Raw genomic sequence first — 25,912 nt, 5'->3', positions numbered from 1 at the left:
AACTATTTCACTAGGAGGGTGGTGAAGTACTGGAAAGGGTTGCTGAGGGAGGTGGTGGAATCTCCATCTTTAGAGGTTTTTAAGGCCCGGCTTGACAAAGCCCTTGCTGGGATGATTTAGTTGGGTTTAGTCCTGCTTTGAGCAGGGAGTTAGACTAGATGACCTCCTGAGGTGTCTTCCAACACTAATCTTCTATGATTCAGTAATGGACTAATACCATTGTCAAATTCTTTTTGTTCCTAACGTATTTTAAAATCTCCTTACCATCCTTGACTCTGGTGGCCATAGATTTCTTCTTGTGTCCCTTGACTTCCATTATCAATTTTCTACAGTTCCTACCTTCTGATTTATATATTGCTATCAATTTCTCCTTCATTTCCCTTAAATGATGCAGACAATATAAAAAGATAGTACAATTTCTGGGTTTGTGACCAAAGTTTGGACGAAGCTGGTAGATCCAGACCTGAGTTTTTGCAGCACTATTGGGATGGAGCACATCAGTGTCCAGATTTTTAAAGTGCAATAAGAGTGACTAATCGTATTCTCGAATTTTGGGAGTTGGGGGCTAAAAACTGGGAGATTCAAGGTGCCAAATCTGGGTATTTATCAGACTGCTGTGTTTAGCAGCAGCAGCAGTGTCCACACTTATTCTCTATTTGTGGGGTAAATTAGAGATTTGGGCCACACACTGACTAGATCAAGCGCTATTTGTGCTACAGTGCTAGGATCTATGACCATCTGGATTGACTGCTGTATCAGGAGCTTCCACTCCTCCTCTGATTAGGCATCAGAATTTGGGGATGGGAAGAAAAAATTGGCAGGATGTGAGTTTTTGCACCTGTGTTGTGCTGCCATGAGGCTTGGCTGGGGCGCCATAAGAGCCGAGTCCATGGGTGCTCCAGGGCTGGAAAAAATGGTAAGTGCTAAGCACCCACCGGCAGCCCCCCCTCAGCTCCTTCCTCTACCCCCACCCTGCCCAGATCAGCTGTTCCGAGGCGTTCAGGAGGCTGGGCGGGAAGAAATGGAGCATGGGTGAGAAGAGGCGGGGCGCAGGTGCGGCCTTGGGGAAAGGGGTGGAGCGTGGCCTGCCTAAGGCTGAACGGGTGTTCAGCACACCTGGCTCATTAGTAGTCGGCCTCTCTGCTCGGGGGGTTTAGTTCACTTATGTATTAAAGTACCAGCAGTGGCTCGGCTGAGTCTTCGTTCAGGGGGCTGGGTTGGGTTCAAAACGGGCGGGATCCAGCGTTTACCATTGCCTCTAGCAGCCAGTTGTAGCTCCCCCGAGCTCTGCTTCAACCCTGCCCCGTTCGTTCCTGCCCCCAGCCCCTCCCTCCTCAACCGGCCGGGCCACCCATAGGCCCGCCCATGGCGTAGGGACGCCGCGGGTCTGTGGTCAGCGCGTTCCCGCGCCGCGCCCAACCGCCACCGCCGCCGCCCTGTGGGGGGATGCCGCGCTGCAAGGAAGGGCTGGCGAGCGCTGCTGCCGCCTCCGCCTCGTATGTGGTGGGGGTCGATGTGGGCAGCACGACGGTGCGCTGCCACGTCTACGACAAGAGGGCCGTAGTCAGAGGCTCCAGCAGCAAGAAGGTGAATGAGGGAAAGTGGCGGGGGGGCAGGAGGCGGCTGCTGTGGGTAGGGAGGAAGCTCAGCTCCACCCACTAGCACATGTTATGGGGACCTTGTTCCTCTTCCCCTTCCGGGCACACTGTAACCCGTGCTACCTCTCCCCCGGCAGCTCCTCCGAGATGGGGCTTTGCCGTCACCCCGCCCTTAGCCCCGCCGTGCATGGGCCAGTCCCCGCCCCTCCACTGACAGACTCTGCCTACACCGGGGAGGGGGGATTGTCTTCTTGCAAGCTCTGTCTGTATAAGAGATACATGGAGTAATAGGTAGTTTAATATGTGTTTCATATGCATGTGGTTTGTTATGTGAAGTGCAAAAGATAACTGGATGAGCGTTTAGAAACCAAAGGCCTGTCTGCTCTGCATGGAGCACCCACGGAGAAAAATTGGTGAGTGCTTAGTACCCACCGGCAGCTCCCCACTCCTCCTTCGATGAGCGCACCGTGTGCCCATTTTTTGCCCCTAGCTCCCAGCACTTGAGCCGTGAAACACAAGCACCGCAAGAAGGTGTAAAGCATTGGTTTCTAGCTCAATCTTTTTTTTAGAGCTAGTGGGTGCTAAAATGAAATAAAAATTCAAGCAACAGAGGGTCCTGTGGCACCTTTAAGACTAACAGAAGGACTACTTCTGTTAGTCTTAAAGGTGCCACAGGACCCTCTGTTGCTTTTTACAGACTCAGACTAACACGGCTACCCCTCTGATACATAAAAATTCAAGTGAGGGAGAACCAAGATGGTTCTCAGAATGAACTATTTTTCATGTCTATTAACTATCAGGGCTAGAAACAAGTGCTGTGTGTTCACTGGAGGCTGATCCATGGTCCCACTGGTTATCAAAATGCTTTTGATATTTACTCCTGGGGGAATTCTGCACAGCTGGGCATGTACAGAATTCATGTCCCCTGCAGATTTCTTTGGTTCCCCACAAAAAAATGACTTTCTGACAGGGAAGCAAAGGAAAGTCACAAGCAGTCACATGTTCCCTCCCCAGCAGCGTGGGCACATTGTTTTGAGCGCCTGGAGCAGCCGGCAGAGAGGTAAATCACTGGATGCCCTAGCCAGTGGCTAGTACCTGCACGGGCTCAGCTGCTAGTCCCAGTTGGGCTGCAGAGGATGGGACTTCAAGGAGCGGCTGGGGCTGGGTTAGACCCACCCCAGAAGCCTCCCCTGGCTGCAGGAAGCTCTGCACCCCTCTCCCCCTTTTAACCTCCATCACTCCTCAGTCACAGTGGGAGGGGTCACTGTACGGGGAGCTGCTCCCCCATCTGCCCAACCCCCATGCACCCAGACCCCCCATACCTGCCCCCCACACACCTAGAGCCCCCTGACTGAGCTGCCCTGCACCTGAAACCCCACCCCACCAAATGTCACCCCCTGCACCCAGGCCCTTCTGCCAAGCCTCACCCCCCCTTGCATCTAGATCCCCACCGAGCCTCTCCCCCCGCATCTGGACCCCCACCACCACCCTGCACCCAGACCACCCCTTGCACTCGAACCCCCCCGCAATGAGTCCCCCCTGCACCCGGACCCCCACCCCACTGAGCCCCAACCAGCTGCACCCGGACCTCCACTCTACCAATGTGCCCCAGCCACCTTCACCTGGACCCTCCCATGCAGAGTCCCATTCCCCTTGCATCGGAACCCCCCAATGAGCCCCTGTGCATCCAGTTCCTCCACTGAACCACCCTCACCCAGATTGCCACACACCTGGATCACCCCACACTAATTGGTGTGACGGGTTGGATCACAGAAACCCCCTTGGGAACTGCCAACTGATGTGCCAAGACTACTTCTGCCCCTGCTTTCCCTGCCAGCTCGGGACCCCAGCACCCTGTCTTGCTAAGCCCGTCTGCTCCAACAAAGACCCAGGGTCTGAATTACTTGCCCCAAAGCTGCAGACTTAACTGAAAGCAGCTTACATAAGTGTTCTTGTCTTTAACACTCAGATGCCCAACTCCCAATGGGGTCTAAACCCAAATAAATCCGTTTTACCATGTATAAAGCTTATACAGGGTAAACTCATAAATGGTCCGCCCTCTATAACACTGATAGAGAGAGATGCACAGCTGTTTGCCTCCCCTCTCCCCCAGGTATTAATACATACTCTGGGTTAATTAATAAGTAAAAAGTGATTTTATTAAATACAGAAAGTAGGATTTAAGTGGTTCCAAGTAGTAACAGACAGAACAAAGTGAATTACCAAGCAAAATAAAATAAAACACGCAAGTCTATGTCTAGTACAGTAATACAACTGAATACAGAAAATCTCACCCTTAGAGATGCTTCGATAAGTTTTATTCACAGACTGGACACCTTCCTAGTCTGGGCACAGTCCTTTCCCCTGGTACAGCCCTTGTTCAGCTCAGGTGGTAGCTAGGGGATTCCTCATGATGGCTGTCTCCCCCTTTGTTCTGTTCCACCCACTTATATATATCTTTTGCATAAGGTGGGAATCCTTTGTCCCTTTGGGTTCCCACCCCTCCTCTCAATGGAAAAGCACCAGGTTAAAAATGGATTCCAGTTCAGGTGATATGATCACATGTCACTATAAGATGTCATGCCCACTTGCCAGCACACAGGTATACAGGAAGACTTACAGGTAAAACAGAGCCATCTGCGGTCAAGCCTGGTTAATGGGAGTCATTAAGATTCCAAACCACCTTTAATGGCCCACACTTTGCATAATTACAATAGGCCCTCAGAGTTATATTTCATATTTCTAGTTTCAGATACAAGAGTGGTACATTTATAAAAAAAGGATGATCACACTCAGTTGATTATAAGCTTTGTAATGATACCTTACAAGAGACCTTTTTGTATGAAGCATATTCCAGTTACATTAGCATATTTTCATAAAATCGTATAGAGTGCAACGTCACACTTGGATCCTGCCGGGCTGAGCCTGCTTGCCCCGCACCTGGATTTGGGGTCAAAGCTGGGCATGTGTGCGAGACTCTGTCCATCTCACTTGCTATCTTGGTGTGCATAGTATGGAGGGGCAGGACCCGGGGTGTTCTGGGGCAGGCCTGGCCCTTGCAGTGTGTCAGGGTCAGGTGCAGCCTCACCACCGAGTACGTGTCCCAGGGCGGGGAGAGGGCTACGCTACAGGGTGATCTCCCACCTCCATGCAGTCAGTGGCCTGTGCTCCCCACTGCCATGCTGGAGCCTCCACATTTAAAATATGCAGAATTTTTAATTTTTTGGCATAGAATTCCTTCAGCAGTAATGAGTTGAAGATTGAGTATAGCAAATCCTGGACTGCAAACTAGTGTAATTTTCATCTTTGATATACTCTCTGGGTAATTGTCACATCAAAATGTGAGCAGCCAGAAAATGGCTGTAGCCGTGTTAGTTCTGGAACAAGAGTGGACAAGGGTATCCTACTATATTGTGCCAGCGAATATACTGAAATACATTAATTTTGATGATGAAAAGGTCCTTTCTTGGGAAGATGGAAGAGAGAAGTATGCACTTGTTGTAGGGAGATTATTAGGGGTTAGGAGCACTGGTTTGTGGTCTCAACTCTGAAGATTATTTTTTTAACTCATCTTGGGCAAGCTATGTAGTATCTTTCTCCCTCAGTTTAACTCTCTACATTACGGGTATAATAATGCCTACATCACAGTTGTGTTGTGAAGCTTAATGTTGGCAAAGTGCTTTGACATCCTTTAATGAAAGGTGCTACATAACTGCAAAGTAGCATAATTAAATTATACTCTGAATTAGTGGCTACTGTTTAATATTTTCTTCACATTAGAGTTTGAGTGCAGATATGTCATGATGATGAACATGACTGGGGTGCAGTATAAGTATTTAAATGGAATATTATATTGGTCACAGGAGCGGCTCAAAATCAGCATTAGACATAAAAACTACCTATTGTTTCCTTTGAACATTCCTATACTTTGGATGCAAGAATCTCTTAGCCTTTTATATTTTTAATTTATTCTACCAATAATATACTGATAGAATTAGTAGTAAGGTGAACTTCAAATGTGTTAAGTTCCAAAGAAACAGAAGAGATAATTTTATCTGTCCTTGATTTGAAAAATGTATATTACGTTAGCTTTTTTGTTAGACTGGTTAGTATTAAAATTTTGTATAGACATTGGATTTGCTATTTAATGTTCAGTTTAACTCTTGATAGAGTTTTTTGTAGTTTTCTTTAATACAAAATTGGCTAATACCCACTAAAAATAACTTTCGTTAGTCCTTAGAGAGAACTCTGCAGTACAGCTCAAGTGCTGAGCTGGTAGCTATATTCTAATGCAGTTAAAACATCTGTGACCCATCATACATGAAGTAACAGTTGGGTGGTAATTCAGTTAAACAGTTAGCATAAAAGCACTTTCATGTGTTTTGCAGTTGAAAATGGTGTGCTAAAGTTTGTTTTTAATTTTCCATGGTTATAATTCAGCAGCACTCTAGTGGGTTGTCAGTTCCTGTTTTAAGGCCACATCTATGCTACAAAAAGCCTGTTTTTTGTATTTTTTTTTTTTTTTTTTTTTTTAAAGCTGGTTTAAGAAAACAGTGTAGATGAGTGCACCAGTCATTATAGGTTGGTCACAACTATCTTCAAATGTTTTTTAAAAAATATTTGAGACTACTCTTGATGGTGCTGAATGAAGCAATTTTTGAAAATGTCTGTTTTTAGTGCAGACTGGGACTGACTCACAAATAAGTTTGGTGATTTTTTTTCATCTTCATACTCAATTGTGTACATGACAGAAATGCCACAGAGGTTGGTAAAATGGGTTGTTTTTGCTTTCTAAACCCAGTACAAGATCAATACACATTGATTTATTAAGTTAGGATTGAGATACGTCAGCGAAGGTGTGTAGGCTAGTTTGGAACAGCACTCAACTCAACATGCAATGCTGAGCTCAAAACAGTGTTGTAAGTTTCTCATTTTGGAGAACATTACAGCAGAAAATACAGTATGGACATTTCTCGGGGCTTGTCTACGCTGACACTTTACAGCGCTACAACTTTCTCGCTCAGGGGTTTGAAAAAACACACCCCTGAGCGCTGCAAGTTTCAGCTATGTAACGTGCCAGTATAGACAGTGCACCAGCGCTGGGAGTCATGTCCCTTGTGGAGGTGGTTCATACTTGGTGTGTGGAGACTGTAGGGACCACTTTAGAATATGGCAGGTACCATGCTTCTGAATTCAGTGATTGGGCAGTCTTTCTTTTAAGCTATACAGACCTTTAGAAAAGGTTCACAATTCAAAACTGACATAAGACTCAAGGTTTGTTACTTTCATCGTGTTGTAAGTAAAGGTTTTGGTTTGTCATTTTTATTTATTTTATGTGGCATTTTTTTTCTCTTGTCAGTCTACTAAAAACAAACAAACCCCCACAATCTTTCTTGTTCTTAGGCCATGAACAGGGTAGATAAAAATCAGTGATTTAAAGACTTTTTAAAAATTGGATTTTTTTAATTTAAATCAAATTTTTTGATAAAAATACATTTTCCTTTTAAAAAATAAACCTGTTTATATTTGAATTTTACATTGACAATCTGTTAAGGCCTAAATTTAGTATAATCTCTAGAATCATTTAAATTGAATAAAAAAAAATGTTTGCTACTGAAGTTTTAAAGAAAGGCAAACCACTGAACTGTTGGAAGTCACTGGCTAAGTACCAGGAACCGGAGTTTGCTGAAGTGCTAAACAAGTTTTTGACAGCAGTAGCTTCTGCAGATACAGAAACCGTTTAAAAATGTTATTTTTGTGCATTTTAAGTGAATTCCAATTTCTATCCAAATGAAGCTTGACACAAATCACATCGAAAAAATTAGTCATCACTGGGTAAAGTAGGGGTTGCACACTTTGTAGTCTTGTGCCAAACTCATTGCATACACCAAGGGCTTCTTGCATTCCTCCGTTTCACCCCACAAGTTCTGGGTGCCAATTTTTTATCTCCCTCAAATTCAGGGACTTGTGCATCTCCTCTCACTCCGTACCTTTAAAGAGGTTCTGTTTACCTCCACTTCTCCTGTGCCAGCGGCTGTGTGCCCATATGTCCCTCATTCCCCTTTGCCCTTATACCCCCCATTTTCCCCTTCTTCCCCATTTCAGGATCCTACATTCTCGCCCTACCAGGGGATCTGTGTGCGCCCCCTTCCCCCATGCCAGGGTCTGTCTGCCCCCATGCCAGGGGCTTTGTATGTGCCCCCACTCCCCTCTCGCCCCCCCATGCAAGGGCTCTGTGCGGCCCCCATCCCAAGCTTCCCCATGCTTCCTCCCTCCATGGCTCAGCGTGCCCCCTTTCCCCCATCATTATTATTTCTCTTCTTTCTATCTGGGAGATAAGTCATTCAGGCAGGAGTGGCCGTAGCAAATTTGCTGACCAGGGCAGAAATTGTATTCAGTTACCCCACAGTTGTCAAGGGGGTGGGAAATAAAATGGTCCAGCACCTCCTGGAAGTTGGTGCACAGGGCAATTGCCCTGCTCGCCACCCCCTTGGAACCAGCCTGCATTCAGACTGTCAACTTGTTAAACTCTGTTGGGAGGATGATCTGAGATGATAGGGGTATTGTTATACTGGAAGGCATTAATTGGCGTCAACCAGTTCTTTGATATATAGAGGATTACAAAGGTGGTTGAAGCTGTTAGATGGGAGGATCCACACATCCACCATTCCAGTTTTCTGATTTTCCCCAAAATCAACAGGAGACCTGGATCATTCCCAGAAATGTATTTCATTGGATGTGGTGTTCAGAAGTCATCATGTTACAGACAAACAGAAATGCCATCAAGTTGAGTAGAAGGCCTCGCAAATTTGGTCATTCACCAATTTCTAACCAAAAAAATTTTTTTTTTTTTTAAATTTAGAATCTGAATAGATGTATGTTAAACTATATTGTTGTTTAAATAAATGTGTACTGATATACTATATCCTCCTGGTTAGCAAAAAGAAGTATCAATGTATACCAACAAATGAGAATAAACCTTTCTTTAGGAAAATAACTAAAAAGTAAAACTATCAAACAAGATTAAAATAATTGATTTTAATATGATTTCCTGCCTGTTGGCTTAAATCAGTCTAAAATATGGATTATTGTTGTTTGCAGGGGAAAAATAGAAGATCCAAGATAACAAAATCTAAAAGAATATACAAAGCATTTATCTACTTTTCCTAATTTTACATGGGAGTTGTAAAGTAACAACATAATTATGATAAAATAAATGAGCAGATGTTTAGAAATAAAAAATCCCTTTTAATATGTGTGGCTTTAAAAAAATTGTTAAACTTGCAACAAATGTAAATTTTTTATTTAAGACTGTACTTAAAAACTACAATTAAAGTCCTTTTTATACCTTCCTCCTCAGTTTTCTGAGCAGAATTTCCTTCCTGCTGGAGTGCAACAAAAATGAATTCTTTCTGCTTTGAAAACATTAACACAGTCGGGACAGGATTTTCTCCTTCCTAGCAAGAAATGAGCCTACTCGTTCCACTTCAGTGAGCAGGAAGGCCAGTTAAAGCTTTGGGGATGAAGCCTTCTGTATTATGGGCTTATTAAAGGGAACATTTTAAAAGTAAAGGGGTGAGATCCATCTAATATTCCTCCAGTGTGCCAGTGGAGTTACAGTAGGGATGTATACTGGTCCCTATTGTGTACACTGCAGGAGCCTTGACACTCATAGTATTGTTATTGTTCATAGTAATACTATACTTCTTGCAAACAGGTAGAAACACTTCATCCTCATCTTGGCTGGGTTGAACTAGATCCTGAAGTTCTGTGGACTCAGTTCATGGATGTAATAAAAGAGGCAGTACAAGGTAATCATTCATGAAACCAAAGAATAGTAGCTGATGTTAACTAAAACCATTTAATCTATGTTATTTTTGTATTTATACAACATGTCATCTCCTGAAAACATATTAATATTGCTGAATAGGAAACTACAAAATACCTTAAGAACTGTCTAACGACCTAATCCTGTAAATCCTTATGCATCTAAATAACTTAATACATGAAAATTTTCACATTAGCATGTGTTTACAGGATTGGGGCTTATTTAGTTATTTTAATGAAGCTTTCAGTAATAACTTACCAGAGAGCAACAAAAATCTCAAATTAGTACTAATTTTGGTTCACTGTGTATAGTCCTTCAGTTTAAATGGGATTTCTTAACACATCTTTTTGGCGAAATTCAGCCTTTGGACATCTTGCATGCAGGTCCCTTTGAAATCAACCAAAGCTCCCTTCAGGGTATGTGAAGACCAAATTTAGTCCTTAAACATTTGTATAATTTCTGGAACACTAATTTTGAACTTAAAATAAAAAATCTTTGTTATTACGCAAAAGGTGTCATAACAAAATTAGTAAGTCACTCAGCAAATATGAAATTCTACAATTTAATTTTTTTTTTAAATGTAAAGGGACATTGTCAGCTTAAAAATCATATATAGTGAACACAGACACTTCTTACATTACTAATACCTATATTAAAATCCAGTTTGCATGTTGCTAGTCATGCTTTTTGTTCACTTTCTGTATTTTGATTTTTTTTCTCAGCATAAATAATGAAAATCAGTGAGTCAGCTGCATGTTCAGGTTATTAAAGTTGCAGTGTTTGGGTTTAAACTCTGAGGAAAAGTTTGTTTAAAACAGCTGTTTTCACTTTAATTTAGAAAGAAATGTCTCCACAATTACCTTATTTCTAGAAGATTTTATAAAAGCATTCATTTACAAAATATAAATTTTAGACCACATTTAGTGTGTTTGCTTTTAATTCTAGAAATATTCATTTAAAGAGTCCTGGCTTCTTGAGTTTGAATGATTATATGACGTCCCTTTCAGTAGGTCAGAGATCACAAATTATTTTTTTCTTAGATTTGTGAGCTCCATGGGGTAGGGATACTTTGTCTGTATGAGTGCTTCCACAAACTAATAATATCAATAAGACCTACATTATCAGGGTGAAGCCTCTCCATTGTCCATGCAACACAAAAGTGATTTTGTTTATTTATAGGACTTTCTTGCCTTTCATCTAGCCTATGTTATGCTCCCAAAGGTATCTAGAACATCCCTATTGAAAGTCTCATTACTTCTGCCATGGGGGCACAGTAGTTATCTTCCCCTCTTGATGCTTCCTGAATAGGCCTACAGGGATTGCCTAATAAAAATATAGGCAATGAAAGGGCCAATGTGCAGACGTTGCTTTTGTAAAATCCAGGATTATGTGTCCAACTATTTTGGAACAAATTGGTCTAGCTCTGCTGATCTGTGCTGTGTACTTGGTTATTTCAGCAGTTATGTCACTTGTTTAGCTGTCCAATGAGTAAAAATCAGTATTTATTACATTTGTTGAATAATTTCCTAACTTTCCATAAGGTGTATATTTATGTTGTGTTATAATATTCGCATAAAAGTGATTTCTCAACTTTTAAAATATATTTTTACTTTTAGCTGCAGGACTACAAATGAATCAAATTGCTGGTCTTGGCATCTCAACACAGAGAGGAACTTTCATTACATGGAACAAGTATGTACAGTGTGTGCAGGTTAAAATGAATGCACATTGCAAAAGTGTATTGGTTTGCCCTATAAATTTAAGCACATTAGCTTTTTTTTATTTGTTCTGTAAAGAGCTTACAATCTAACTTTACATGAGCACGGAGAGTGAAGATAACCTATAGTAGAAAGGGAGGTGAGGTGAGGGAAGGACAAAAGTTACAGCAATAAAATCATGCAGTTACTCAGTTTAGGCATACAGCTTGATGTTTCAGTTGTTTGTGTAGTGCATATACTCTGATTCACTTTCTGTAGGTAGTGTTCCTGACTGTTACCCAGTTCTTCCAGAGAGTTAGAGCACAGAGTATGTGAAAGAACTATGGATGCATCTAGTATGTCATGAAGAGCCAAGTGAATAAGGTGTGACCTTCTTTAATTGTGGAAAACAGAACAGGAAAAATCACACTTCAGAAATTGTGTTTGGTGAGGGGGTAACTCCTTAACAAAAACAAAAACAAAACAAAAAAACTATTGCTGCACAATCCAGGCATAGATATCGCTATTGGAGATGTTAGGGGTAAAAGTTGAGACACTGAGTCACAAGTGCATCCAATTTAGGTTTAATCATTTCAGACAGAATGATTGTCACTTTATAAAAAAAAAGAACGAGGAGTACTTGTGGCACCTTAGAGACTAACAAATTTATTTGAGCATAAGCTTTCAGAGGCATGCATCTGATGAAGTGGGCTTTAGCCCACGAAAGCTTATGCTCAAATAAATTTGTTAGTCTCTAAGGTGCCACAAGTACCCCTCGTTCTTTTTGCTGACACAGACTAACACGGCTACCACTCTGAAACCTGTCACTTTATAGTGTCTGGACATACATTTATGCCAGACAAATAACAACAGATGAGACAGAATTGGTAGATGGGCCCAAATGACCACATTTTGGGGCCCTGGGAAGTTCTTCCACCTTCCATGGTAGTCCTCGCCTTCTCTGATCTTAGTCTGGTCCTTCAGTCCCATTCTTCAGTTTCTACTCCAGTGTTTCTCCAGTTTGAGACCATGTTCTTTTATACAGTTCTGCATTACAGATGACTTAATCTTTATCCAATCGGCTTTTAAGATATCAACCTTTTTGATTTTAGGTAACCCATACGTTACTGTTACTAGCTTTGCCCGTTACTTTGGGGTATGCTCATTTATTAGGGTTACTCTTCTGGGATAGGGGGTGTTCTGTACTTCTATCAATGTATTGCTTGTGTCACTTGTGTTCTCATACGGAGCTCTACTTCTCCCTGCTGCAAGTTCCCTTCCAATGGAGCTGTCCTGCAGGACCTAGGTTCCCCAGGGCTGGGTTCTTCCAGCCCCAGAATCAGACGCACACACTCACACACACAGAGCGTGTCTGAGAGGACTGGGTTAATCAGCACTCTCAAGCTGACCCCTTATATGTCCCTGGACTCAGTAGGCTTGGTTGAGCAGCACTTCCAAGCTGTCACCCTCATATGCCATGGGCAACGCACTGGCATAGAGCACGCCTGAGCAGGCTAGGTTGAGCAGCACTTTCAGTCTGCCACCCTCATATGCCCCTGGACTCAGCAGACTGGGTCGAGCAGCACTTCCAAGCTGCCACCCTCATATGTCCCAGGTTCAGTACATCTCTATTCCCACTTTCACGTTACAATTGTTATAGTAGTAACCCACTTGATGAGCAAACCCCACAGGATTTTTGGGCGCTGCAGGGATCTTTTAGCTTAGGTTCGAGGAGCCTTGCTGCAGAGCAAATGAGGAAACCAAAAAACCCCATGAAGGCGGGCGGGCCGGGGGAGAGAAGCAACCAGCTTAATCATGAAAGTTATTTATTGCCAGGTAATAAACATAGGGGAGCCAAACAAACAAAACAGTTATAATATTAAATCTAACTTAAATTTGATTATAAAAATCAGGTTTACAAAACTATAGCTGATCACACAAGTCAGGGTCAGAAGGCTATACCTAGAGAGAGAGAATGAGCTGGGTTCTCACCACTCCATGAAGCTTGAATCGATCGGGGGTCCCAGGTAGTGGTGGTAGCTGAGGGTCCGGAGTGCTGGAGACAAGCAGAGCCCCCAGCATGATCAGTCAGGAGAAGATGAAGTCCCAATGGAACTGATGCAGATTTTGGATCCAGGCATCAGAACACTTACTTGAGCATGGATAGGAGTTTTTGTAGAGAAACAACAGTGGTTCAAGGGAGAACACTAGATTTGTTTATGTGTAAACAAGGAAGTATACCAAAGTTGTTTTGTTCAGACCATGGGAGCTATCATTCCTGACTTTGGGTGGTGTTCCTTGGAGGGAGCTCACAATGCAGTTAGGGAGCTTCACTATTTTGGATACCAATAAAGGATTTATTACTAGAATTGGTCTGATAACTACTGAGCTGGGTGTGTGCCGGTGTGGGTTCATTAACATCTGGAGCAGAGATTCCCCCATCATGCAGTGCTTCCCACACAGTTCTTACACACACATGCTTTACCAACATAGATTAAAACAGACCCCTTTTCCTGGATAACATTGAAGGAACAGTGAGACTTATTCCCAGGTTGTGGGAAGAAGCATTCATCATGTTCCTCCAATGCTTGGTCTTCACAGATATAGCCCAAAACTTCTTTTCTCCTACACCCCTTTACATTTACTGTGTTCCACACATTATCTTTCTGCCAGGCCCAAGTGTTAGGATCTCTGGAGTACATTACTGAGTTATCATGAATCTGTAGTCCCAGTGGGACTACTGGGTGGATTACTCAAATTTCTTTGCCTGCCACAGTTATTAGGAATAACTGCAAGCTTTGCTGATGGTGATTGTACGAAGCATTAACTAGTCTCCACCAGGGCCGGAGGACTAATTCTTCCTCTGTTACATGGGGCTGAATCAAGTTGATTGCCTCCATGGGAATTTGTCCTGCTATGGCTTGCCGAATCATTCCCATGGTTATGTTCTGGGTGAGAGCCTGACCTTGCTCACACGCTGAGACATTATTCTGGAGGGACTGTACACCAGACATTAACTCTTCATCTTTTTCTATGAGTCTTTCTCACCCAAGAAATACCTTGCTTATTAACTGCTGTTCCTCACTTAACTGTTTCAAAGATACTGTTAATGGCGTTACCATCTTTCCTATATTTTTGGTGGCATATGATAGTTCATTAGCCAGAACTTCTATGTTTGCGGCATCAACTAAAGAGATTCCTGTTCCTACAGGTGCAATCCAATCATTTAATTCCCTTTTTACGCTATTTACATGGTGAGCCCCATGCCACATTCTTACCCATTCATCCCAACCCTTATGGCTAGTTCCAATCAAGGGAGTGCATACAGGTGTTATGTGAGAGATATTCATGCCTTTTAACTGGATTTGAACTTCCTTCAGAGAAGTCTGAGGTTGAAGAACCAAATGTTTTTGTTGATCCAATTTTAACACATGGGGTCCTGAAATTGGGGCTCTTAAATGTGGAGGGGAGTGAGGTTTGTAATCAGAGGGTCAAAATTTAAAGCTGTTTTTTGTTGTTGGCCCAATTCCATTCTGTACAATCCGGGCTCATGGAATCCCTCCGAAATGGCAATGTCCCCATAGAATTTAAACCAAATTGTTGGCACGAGCTTGTCACAATGTGTGCCCTTTAATGGAACTACCCAGTCTGGGGGATCTTGTTGAATCAAGTCATGTCCAGCTAAAGTCCAGTTCAGCGGTTCCCAGTTTACGAGGAACCATGTGATATTCTTGCTTGCTGGCGTGATCAGAGATAGCTGCAGTTCATCTCCGGGTAACGGAGGTGTCTGGGTTCTGACGACAATGATGACATGTAGGGGAATGGTTGCTCCCAAACAGCGAAGGAAACCAGGACTATCCTGCATCTTCCACCACCCGGGAGGCTATCATTGGTTGCGTTTGATGGTGTACGTCCCTTTCGAGACCACAACGGCTTACAGAAGAATGGAACAGAGTCTGGTGTGGTCTTAGTTTCATAACAAAACTTGAGTGACTCTCCGGTGGCACTCTGCGTGCAATTGGCAACGCTTTCCCAGGGGCAACCCGAGGAGTTGCCGGCAGCGTAGAACTGGTAGCGATGCTGCAGGGCCAGGGGGTTGCTTCCATTGCCATAGAGTCCATGCATGTGGCACAGCAATTTTACTTCCTGGGCTCCAGCTGGCATGCACCTCCAGAGGTTCAGAGGGATCACAGGTTCAGCATAGAGCCTGGACAGCATCAGACTCCAGACACTTATGAACAGCAGAGTGCTGGTGCAACGGTGGGATGTCATGGCTCATGTTTGGGACCTGTGAGGGGGCAGAGAAGAGAGAACAAACTCCCACACTCCCCCCGTATATACTGGGAGAGTCTGAGACCAATATTGCAGGGTGAACATGAAGCAGTGACCTACATGAGGGTGGCCATAATAAGTCGAGGGCTTCTCTGACCTTTTCCTGCCTCAACATCGGGGTAGGCACTGACAAGCCCGCCCAACACATATTTTTCAACGGCCCCAAGCCGTTCCTCCTTGCTAACCAACAAGGGTGGCTGGCAGGATGGAGAAGACAGTTATGCTATTCCTTATGGGTTAGGTGGTTTACCCTTCCACTCTTCGAGCTGTGAGGAATGAAACCATTTCCGCCAGGGTTTCCCATTTTTTCCATTCAGGATTTCTACCTGATAAACACCGGGGCTGGCTCGATTCACAATAAAGCAGGGGCCATCCCATGTGTGTGTTAAAGAGTGCTCCTTTGCTGAAAACTTTCTGTACATTACTGGTTGGCCTAATTGTTACCTGCACAATTCTCTGTTACTTACACACTCTAGGGGCACCCACCTTTACCCAGTTCCTAGGGCTCAAGGCATAACCCTCTTAATTTAGGCACCTCCACCCTTTGTCAGTTCATAGGGCTCCAGGCGAAAGGCACCTAACTTTACTCTTCTGTGGGCTTTGGGATCTATTTCTCTGTGGGCTCTGAGCAAACACCCTTTCTCTATGGACTCAGGGCTTAATCTTTTACGGGTTAGTTTGACATCTGTAGTATGCAAGGTCTTGGAAAAAATTTGAAGGAGAAAGTAGTTAAGGACATTGAGGTCAATGGTAATTGGGACAAAATAAAACATGGTTTTACAAAAGGTAGATCATGCCAAACCAACCTGATCTCCTTCTTTGAGAAGGTAACATTTTTTTAGACAAAGGAAACGCAGTGGATCTAATTTATCTCGATTTCAGTAAGGCATTTGATACGGTTCCACGTGGGGAATTATTAGCTAAATTGGAAAAGATGGGGATCAATATGAAAATTGAAAGGTGGATAAGGAACTGGTTAAAGGGGAGACGACAGCGGTGAACTGTCAGGCTGGAAGGAGGTTACTAGTGGACTTCCTCAGGGATCGGTTTTGGGACCAATCTTATTTAATCTTTTTATTACTGACCTTGGCACAAAAAGTGGGAATGTGCTAATAAAGTTTGCGGATGACACAAAGCGGGGAGGTATTGCCAATACAGAGAGGGACCGGGATACCCTACAGGAAGATCTGGATGACCTTGTAAACTGGAGTAATGGTAATAGGATGAAATATAATAGTGAAAAGTGCAAGGTCATGCATTTAGGGATTAATAACAAGAATTTTTGTTATAAACTGGGAACGCATCACTTGGAAGTAACAGAGGAGAAGGACCTAGGAGTATTGGTTGATCACCTGATGACTATGAGCCGCCAATGTGATATGGCTGTGAAAAAAGCTAATGTGGTCTTGGGATGCATCAGAAGAGATAAGGAGGTGTTAGTACCGTTATACAAGGCACTGGTGAGACCTCATCTGGAATATTGTGTGCAGTTCTGGTCTCCCGTGTTTAAGAAGGATGAATTCAAACTGGAACAGGTACAGAGAAGGGCTACTAGGATGATCCGAGGAATGGAAAACTTGTCTTATGAAAGGAGACTCAAAGAGCTTGGCTTGTTTAGCCTAACCAAAAGAAGGCTGAGGGGAGATATGATTGCTATCTATAAATATATCAGAGGGATAAATATCAGGCAGGGAGAGGAATTATTTAAGCTCAGTACCAATGTGGACACAAGAACAAATGGATATAAACTGGCCATCAGGAAGTTTAGACTTGAAATTAGACGAAGGTTTCTAACCATCAGAGGAGTGAAGTTCTGGAATAGCCTTCCAAGAAGAGCAGTGGAGGCAAAAGACATATCTGGCTTCAAGACTAAGCTTGATAAGTTTATGGAAGGAATGGTATGATGGGATAGCCTAATTTTGGCAATTAATTGATCTTTGACTATTAGCAGTAGATATGCCCAATGGCCTGTGATGGGACATTAGATAGGGTGGGATCTGAGTTACTACAGAGAATTCTTTCTTGGGTGTCTGGCTGGTGAGTCTTGCCCACATGCTCAGGGTTTAGCTGATCGCCATATTTGGGGTCAGGAAGGAATTTTCCTTCAGGGCAGATTGGCAGAGGCCCTGGGGGACCGGTTTTTCGCCTTCCTCTGCAGCATGGGGCACGGGTCACTTGCTGGAGGATTCTCTGCACCTTGAAGTTTTTAAACCACAAGTTGAGGACTTCAATAGCTCAGACATAGGTCAGGGGTTTGTTACAGGAGTGGGTGGGTGAGATTCTGTGGCCTGCGTTGTGCAGGAGGTCAGACTAGAAGATCGTAATGGTCCCTTCTGACCTTAAGGTCTGTAAGTCTATGAGTTCTCTGTGGTTCTTTCCTTGGAATCTCTGTTCTCCATTCTGTATGCTAATGGAGATGCCTCCTTGTCCCATCTTCGATGCAAATGAGGCTAGGGGAGTTTCCTTAATCCTGTCATTCTTATCCCAGGGGTTTAGGTGTGTCTCTCCCTGCCTTTTCATTGCTTTTTGTAAGTCTTTCTTTTGATCAGTTTTTGTTCAAGCAGAAGCTGGCGGGAGAGGGGGGAGGTCTTTTGTGAGTCAGACAGGCTGGGTACTGCGCCCTGGTTCTCCAAGAACACAGAGCTGCTAGGTAACAATTATGTATACACAAGCTTCAGTTACCCAACTTCTGTATTTTTCCAGCTGTTTTTGCAATTTCTGGGTGTGACATACCCAGGGTACAATCCTGACTCATGCGTAGGTGTGTCACCCCTGCCCTCTAACCTGGGATGCCCTTTACAATGCTTTGTTGCTGTAGCCTCCCATTTGGATTGCTCACAAACAGCCTCCAGCATACAAGACACTCTTAGCTATGTCTGTGTGTGTGCTGCAGCCAGCTAGCCACACCTTGGCTCTTACCAGCCTTAATTATATTGCAGGGTGATTCCACAACAACCTTGGTCCTAGATTTCCCCCCAGAAATGTTTGTCCTGTACTGCCCTGCCTTCTCCTGGACAATACAAATGTATATAAAGTCAGTTAATGCTTTAATAGAAATAATATGCACATAACTTTCCACCACAAATGGAGTTTCCCAGACACTTCAATTTAAACATACTGGATTAGATAAAACAATAAAATAAGTTTTTATTAATTACAAAGAGAGAGATTTTAAGCCAGGCATAAAAGTCAGAAATGGTTACAAGAAAAATAAAGATAAAATGCAGTTGGTCCCTAACTTAACAAACTGTTAAATTGAAAGTGTTTTTCACCATATGCTCTCAGCAGCCTTATTGACCACATTTCTTAGGTCAGGACTCCTTCTCCAGTTCAGTTGCTGCTTCCTTTTGTCCCTTCTGGTGCAGTGAATCGACGGACAGAGAGAGAGAAAAGAGGGGTGCCTTGGATCTTTGTCTCCCTTTTTATAGTGTCAGTCCCTCCCTTGGAAACCATTTCTAGCTGAGATTCAGGAGACAGAGTCTGTAGGAAAGGATGTTCCCTGCTGCTTTCCCTCACCTGTTGGAGCTTCTTTTGTTTCCCTTCCTGCTTGATAACTCTGCTTACTGTTTAAATGCAAATTAAGCAGAGCACACATTCCTTTGTTTGAGACAGATCTGTTAGCCAACTTCTGCTGTAGTTTGGAACATGTGTTATTAACATTATATAGGGAAATATAACTTCATATACAATGTTGTCACACACATTTTATCAGGACAATATTGGCCAAAAATTGAGTTTTCAGATGATGCCTCACAAGGCATATTTTGTACAAAGATTATTACAACAATGTGTAGGGTGTGGACACAGCAGTACATTCTGTCACAGTGGTTCATGTTGTTTTGTGTCTTCCCCAGAAAGGGAGGGTTTATTTATCATTACACATTTGTGTCTCTTATTTACACCTTCCAGCATGTTACCTTTGTTCTGTCAGCAATAACATTTTAAGGAAATGAGCAATTCTGTGTAAAAGAAGAATTGGCAAAACCACACTTATTCCAGCAAAACCTTGGCCTAAGTATTACCTCATCTGTACTCATTCACTATACACAATTACAAATCATTAAAAATATTGCTATCAAAGGTCTCAATATTACCATTAACAATTCTTTTTATACTTCAATGTTATAAGTCAGTATATGTTGTTCTGTGCTACTCTTAATCTTTTAGAAAGGGGAGAGAAATTACCTACTTGTAAAATGCTTGGTGTCAAATGATTGCTTGAATCCCAGATTGAGAGAAGGGATTACACAATGGCCATAGTGGGTCAGACCAATGGTCCATCTAGCTCAGTGTCCTGTTTTCTGACAGTGGCCAGTGGCAGATGCTTCAGAGAGAATGAACAGAATGGGACAATTATCAAGTGATCCATTTTCTGTTGTCCAGTCCCAGAGCATGGGGTTGCATCCCTGACCATCTTGGCTAATATCCATTGATGGACGTGCCTTTCATGAACTTATCTAATTCTTTTTTTAACCCAGTTACTCTTTTGGCCTTCACAGAATTCCCTGGCAATAGGTTCCACAGGGTGACTGTGCACTATCTGAAGAAGTACTTCCTTATGTTTGTTTAAAACCTGCTGCCTATTAATTTCATCAGGTGACCCCTAATTCATATGTTATATGAAGGGGCAAATAACATTTCCTTATTCACATTCGCCACACAATTCAGGATTTTATAGACCCCTTTCATATCCCCGCTTGTCCTTTCTTTTCTAAGCTAAACAGTCCCAGTCCTTGTAATCTCTTTTCATATGGAAGCTGTTCCATGCCCCTGATCATTTTTGTTTCTCTTTTTTATATCATTTCCATTCTAATACTGTATATCTTTTTTGAGATGGGGTGACCAGACCAGCACACAGTATTCATATACTGTGTGGGCATATCATGGATTTACATAGTGGCATTATGCTATTTTCTATCTTATTATCTACTCCTTTCATAATGGTTTCTAACATTCTGTTAGCTTTTTTAACTGCCATTGCACATTGAACAGATGTTTTCAGAAAACTATTCATGATTCAGTTCCTATAGCTCTTTGGCTAAAATATCTGTTTGGCTATAACAGAATAAAAAATATTCTTGGCCTTCGGAACTACAATAATCATCACAGCATTGCTTTAAGCTCTTCTTTGAGTAGATGCAGCCATGTATTCCACTTAGGTGTGTATGCACCAGCCACCAGAGCTGAAGAATTTTGCCTAGCAGTAGAGTAGAACCTCAAAGATACAAACACCAGAGTTATGGACTGACTGGTCAACCGGACACCATGTGGAACTGGAAGTAAGCAATCAGGCAGCAGCAGAGACAAAAAAAAAAAAAAAAAAAAGGCAAGTACTGTACTGTGCCTATATTGCATCGTAAAGGTAGGCACATCTGGGCCCCATGTCCCTACCTCCATGTGTGGGGCAGCCACTTACAGCTAGGAGATAAAGACACTGAGCTTCGCAGGCACAGCTATGAGCCCCCGCTGCCAGCTTAAGGCAGCATGAGCAAACAGAGCAGGAGCAGCACTGGGGTCTGCGCACTGCTTTCCTCTAAGCTGCATGTGCTGTTTTCACTCCCTTTCCTCTCTTTGGCCGGGAATGGGACAAGGTTGCAAGCTCAGTCTGAGTCCGGGAAAGAAGCTGCTGCAGCCCGAGCTGCTGATGCTGCAAGGAAGCTGCTGGCACTGGGGTTGGAGCTGCTGCTCTTGCACCCAAAGCCTGGCCTGGAGCGTGAGCTGCTGGTGGCACGCTTCGCTCTGGAGGAGCAGCTCAGTTTTAAAGGGCCACAGCCTGCACTGCGCACTCGCTGATGCTGAGGTGCTCCAGGGTGCCTCACTCATCATCCTTCCAGCCAGGGGCTAGAACCAGCTGCCTGTCCCCTCCCCCACTTGTGGGACAGCCACTTACAGGTAGGAGGTGAAGACGAACATTTCAGAGTTATGAACAACCTCCATTCCCAAGGTGCCTGTAACTCTGAGGTTCTACTTTATCTGTAAAGGGGCGGCACTTGCACCTCATGGCCATAGCCCCTCCCCTGGTTATATGAGGTGGTGCTGGCCCAACTCCCCTAAATTTCTTCTTTCCACCTGTGGCTGGTGTCAGAGCTCTGTGTGGTTCTTAACCTCACAATTCCTCTATCCCTTTTAGTGACTTATGCTAGTTGTATACAGTTAGTACCATAGTGCTACTGTTTCTCAGATTTAGTCAAGTTTTTCCCTGGTGATGTGTCACAACCCAGTGTTCCCCTCCCTCGGGGGGTCCCTTGGGGAGGCAGATCAGCATTGTATGTTGCTAACGCTGTTGCAAGCATTGCAAGGCATTTTGGGAAGGGTTAAAGGTGTGAGTGTGGAGTGGAAGATTCCTTTGCAGGTTGCGAGAGGCCGAAGGGGGAGGAAAGGAGAAGAGAACGGGTTAACTCAACGCCTCAGTTCTCAGCTCAGTCCGAAGATAAGATGTGGGCTCCAGTCCAAGGTTGTGGCGCTCGAGACGGTGAAGGCCAGCGAGGGGAAAAACAACCGTCTCACGTCCCTGAAGCCAGTGTGTTTTGGGAACGCTGAGGAGGCCACAGAAAGCTGGTTTGGACTGGTACAAGGAGCACGGGGGACACAGGTCCCTGAACGAAATGCCCCCAAAAGACCCCAGGACTTAAAACCCTCCTGAGAGCCAAAGCAAATCGGAGATCAACAGCGGATCCCGGGCGACCTGTGCACAGGACAGAACTCCAGTCCACCTCTTCCCCCCTTCTTCGTACCTTACACTCAGGCTTGGCCAGCCCTGGGTAGTGCGTGTGTGAGCATGAAAGTGGGTTAGGGCTTGGGGCACTAACACTTTCTTCCTTCTCCTGAGTGAGATGGGGAACCCCCAGCACTCTCCGCTGTTATTTTATTATTTTAGTAATAAAGCTTTAAAATTTAGTCACTTGGTGTGCTCCTCCATCTCCTCCACTAACGATCCTGCGGCCTCAACCTTATCACCTGACGCCTTAGGCAGATTGGTAACATAAATCTGTCACAGATGCCCTTACCAGGATTCAAACATTGCCTGTTGTGTGGGGGAGTGATCCTAAATAATGATCCCTACATGAGGTGCTTGCTTTGCTCAGGCGAACCCCACATCAAGGAGCAGTGTTTGATTTGCAAATCATTCACAAAACGGACTTCAGTGGCAAGAGGTCTTTGCTTAAAGCAGCACCTTCTCAAACAGGCCATGCGGCCTGCTTCAGCACTGAGGCCCGCGTCAGATCTGAGGTTGCTTTTGGGTTCACAGAGTGCTTCTGTTTTGTGCTCTGGAGCTGACATTTCTCTGAAGAGATGAAGTGCCAAGCTCTCCCTTGGTCCAGGATTTTGCCAGAGCTATGACATTTACTGCCCCGCTGTCTGGACAGGCTGCTGAAACCTTGGATCCATCAGCACCGCATCCTGATATTCCCATGCTGCAGACTGTTGAAGTGAGGCTGGTGGTGAGCTTAGCAACAGGGACCTTCTCAGCACCAGTAAGCACCTACTGCAAAGGGATTGGAGAAACACTACTTTGTAGTGGTGCAGGGATTTGAGGGTTTTTACTCCCACCTGGCCCCTAATTCCCTGGTTGTAACTGCAGTTAATGACAGGGCTCAGCAGGGTAGGTTTAAGTCCACTGTTAAGGACAGGGACTTCAACAAGATGGATTTAAAGGGTAGAAAAATCTGTACCTCCTCTTGACTACAAATGCAGATTGCTAACCAGTGGGCATGCTGTCCAAGCATGACTTAGTAAATTTGTCAGCCATGTCTAAATTTGCCAGCTGCCTGAAACCTTCAGGGAGGAATTTCGGGAGTTTATTTACAGAGGGCTGCTTGGTTGCTAAGATGTCACTACAGTCCCTGCTAGACGTCACAGATGCCTTGGCAGTGACCAAGGGAAGGTGTGCTAGCTGCAAAGTTCAGGCATGGCTCCCAATGTACAGCAGGCAATAGAGGATTTTTCCTTCAATGGACAGATGCTTTTTTTGGACAAAACTGACATAACTCTGTGCTCCTTCAAAGATTTTAGGGCAACCCTGCTGTCCTTGGGGGTGTATACACATCTGAGGTGCCATTACGGCGGACAACAGTAACACATAACAACGCCCCTTTGGACAGTATCTTCCCTTGAGACAGTAGGAAAATCATATAAAGGAGCATAGATCCCAGAGGTGGAGGCATTCAGGTCCTGGGTTTGGCCAGTCCACACACCCTCCCCGGCACTCTCCAAGTGCTCATTTTGACTTGTTGGTCCAGAGCAGATGTGCAGTCATGACTTCTATTACCTCGTCCCCTCCTCCAGTTCAGGGAGGGGATAGCTTGTTTTCTCAATGTTTGGGACTCTGTTACTACTGACAGCTGGGTCCAAAGCACTGTCGGATCGGGCTATACTGTCCATTTCCTCTTCACACCTCCTCCCCACTCCCCTCACCGTTCTTCAGAGGCCTCTCTCACGAGATACTGTTCCTCTTCTGGCTTTGGAAGCTGTGGAGGAGATTCCTTTGGAGTACTGGGATCAAGGTTTTTATTCCCGATAGTTTTTGGTTACCAGATACAAAGGAGAGGTAAGATCTATTCTCAACCTCCACAGTCTCAACAAATATATCAGATACATGAGGTTCCGAATGGTTACCCTATCCTCTGTCCTCCCCACGTTGACTCAGAATGACAGTTTTTCTGCGCTGGACCTTCAGGATGCTTATTTCCATGTGGCAATTCTCCCGATCCACAGACAACTTCTCATCATAGCAAACCATCATTTTCAGTACATGGTCCTTCCTTTGTCTGTCTTCTGCCCCCTGGGTTTTTACCAAATGTATGGTCATGGTGGTGATGTATCTCAGGAAGAAGGGAATCCATATGTTCCCATATTTGGATGACGGCTACTGAGTGGCAGGTCCAGAGAAGAAGTCATGTCTCTCATATGCATTACACTGTTCTTACTTGACTATCTAGGTCAAATAAGGACCATTTGTGGTATTTCGTAACATTACAAAAATTAATCAGGTATCATGTTCTGAGCATTAATTGATAACACAGTACTATCAATCAAGAGTCACAATTTAATTTGTGAGGGCTGCATGTTTGGCATGCCTGTGTTCAAAGTATAATTTAAAAGAGAAAAAACATTTTCTTAATTATATATCTACATAATTGCTCTAGGTTTATCATATTTAGTATCCTTGTGTTCATGGGAGAAAGGGCTTTTGAGTGATACCCACTCAACCCTTTTCTGACAATATTATTTATTATCACAATTTCCATCAACCAGAGGACCTGGAACTGGGAACTGGGGAGGAGGGGCAGTGAATCCCCCTGCCATGCCCCAAAGGGTGACAACATTGAAACGATGATTCTGTAGATTTTTATGAATCAAACGACACTTTTTATCACTAACTTGCCCCTAGAATGAGATTTTTATTACATTATGCATCCAAACTTATATGTGTTAAAGCCTCCTATTTTCCTTTATTACATTGCTCACATCAGGGAAATGGAAAAAATAATTACATTTATTTCCTGTTTTTGTTTTCCTGATGATAAAACTCACCTCACTTTCTCCAGGCTGAAGGCCAGATATTGGAGGTTTGCTATAACGTGGGTGCAATTAAGGTGGATAAAAACTAATTTTTAAATTTAAAAAATCACGACGTTTTTATTTAGATGTTGCTAGTTTTTTACTCTCTCTTCCCATAGTCTTAAGTTGCTGAACTGGATGTTTAGTACTTGTTTCTTTAATTAGTTTCCTAATTGTTAGTAGAATATCAGATTTTACATACAAACTTTTTGTACTAGGACGTTTAACTTAAAATGCTCATCTGTGTTGAAAAAGACAAATCCAGAGCCTCATTAACATCCTTACTGTGAGAAGAACACAAACTGAAACACAAAGTTGATAAGCAAATAGCTCATACTGTATATACAACCAAAACCACTTTCTGATATATTGAACTTCCACAAATTAAAAAGTGGAAATACTTTGACCAGACTGTTCTCCACCAGTTTGAAGCCAATAAGACATCTGCTCCTAAGTCACTTAGGTGCTTTTGAAAAAATCATCTGTAGCTGTCTAAATGTAGGCTTATGAGCCTAACTTCAGGCTCCTATTTTTGAAAATTGTTACCTGTGTATTAAAAAGTTCACAATAACAGTGTGTGACAGGGTCCCTGGGGTGAGACTGGACTGGGGGACTGCTGAGCTCTCCAAACCCACCAACTTGGGTTGCCTCTCACACTGTGATACTGATGTGAAGCTACAAACCTCTGGCAGATACTGCACTTACACAGCCATCCACAATCAGGGACACACCTAACTGAGGGTATGTCTACACTACGGGATTAATCCGAATTTAGATAATTCGAATTTGGGAAACAGGTTGTATAAATTCGATTGTGCGCGGCCACACTAAGCACATTAATTCGGTTTTTAACCACATTAATTCGGTGGTGTGCGGCCACACTACCCCATTAATTT

The 25,912-nt window shown here is 43.6% G+C and overlaps 1 protein-coding gene across 1 annotated transcript in view; it reads left to right on the top strand.

The window, feature by feature from the left end:
- Window positions 1-1,437: 1,437 nt before the first annotated feature.
- The window catches only part of GK5 (glycerol kinase 5), an 88,779-nt gene continuing 64,304 nt past the window's right edge, over window positions 1,438-25,912 (top strand). Inside the window, exons 1-3 of the mRNA XM_024211040.3 lie at window positions 1,438-1,587; window positions 9,316-9,409; window positions 11,043-11,118. Of these exons, the coding sequence (XP_024066808.2) occupies window positions 1,447-1,587; window positions 9,316-9,409; window positions 11,043-11,118 (311 nt within the window). The 5' untranslated portion in view covers window positions 1,438-1,446. The remainder of the gene's footprint in view (window positions 1,588-9,315; window positions 9,410-11,042; window positions 11,119-25,912) is intronic.

This window comes from Terrapene carolina, unplaced genomic scaffold (assembly GCF_002925995.2).
Source record: "Terrapene carolina triunguis isolate 2854851 unplaced genomic scaffold, T_m_triunguis-2.0 Scaffold88, whole genome shotgun sequence".
Lineage (NCBI taxonomy): Eukaryota > Metazoa > Chordata > Testudines > Emydidae > Terrapene > Terrapene triunguis.
Note: the sequence above shows the minus strand (reverse complement) of the source record. Positions and strands in the feature narration are given on the sequence as shown.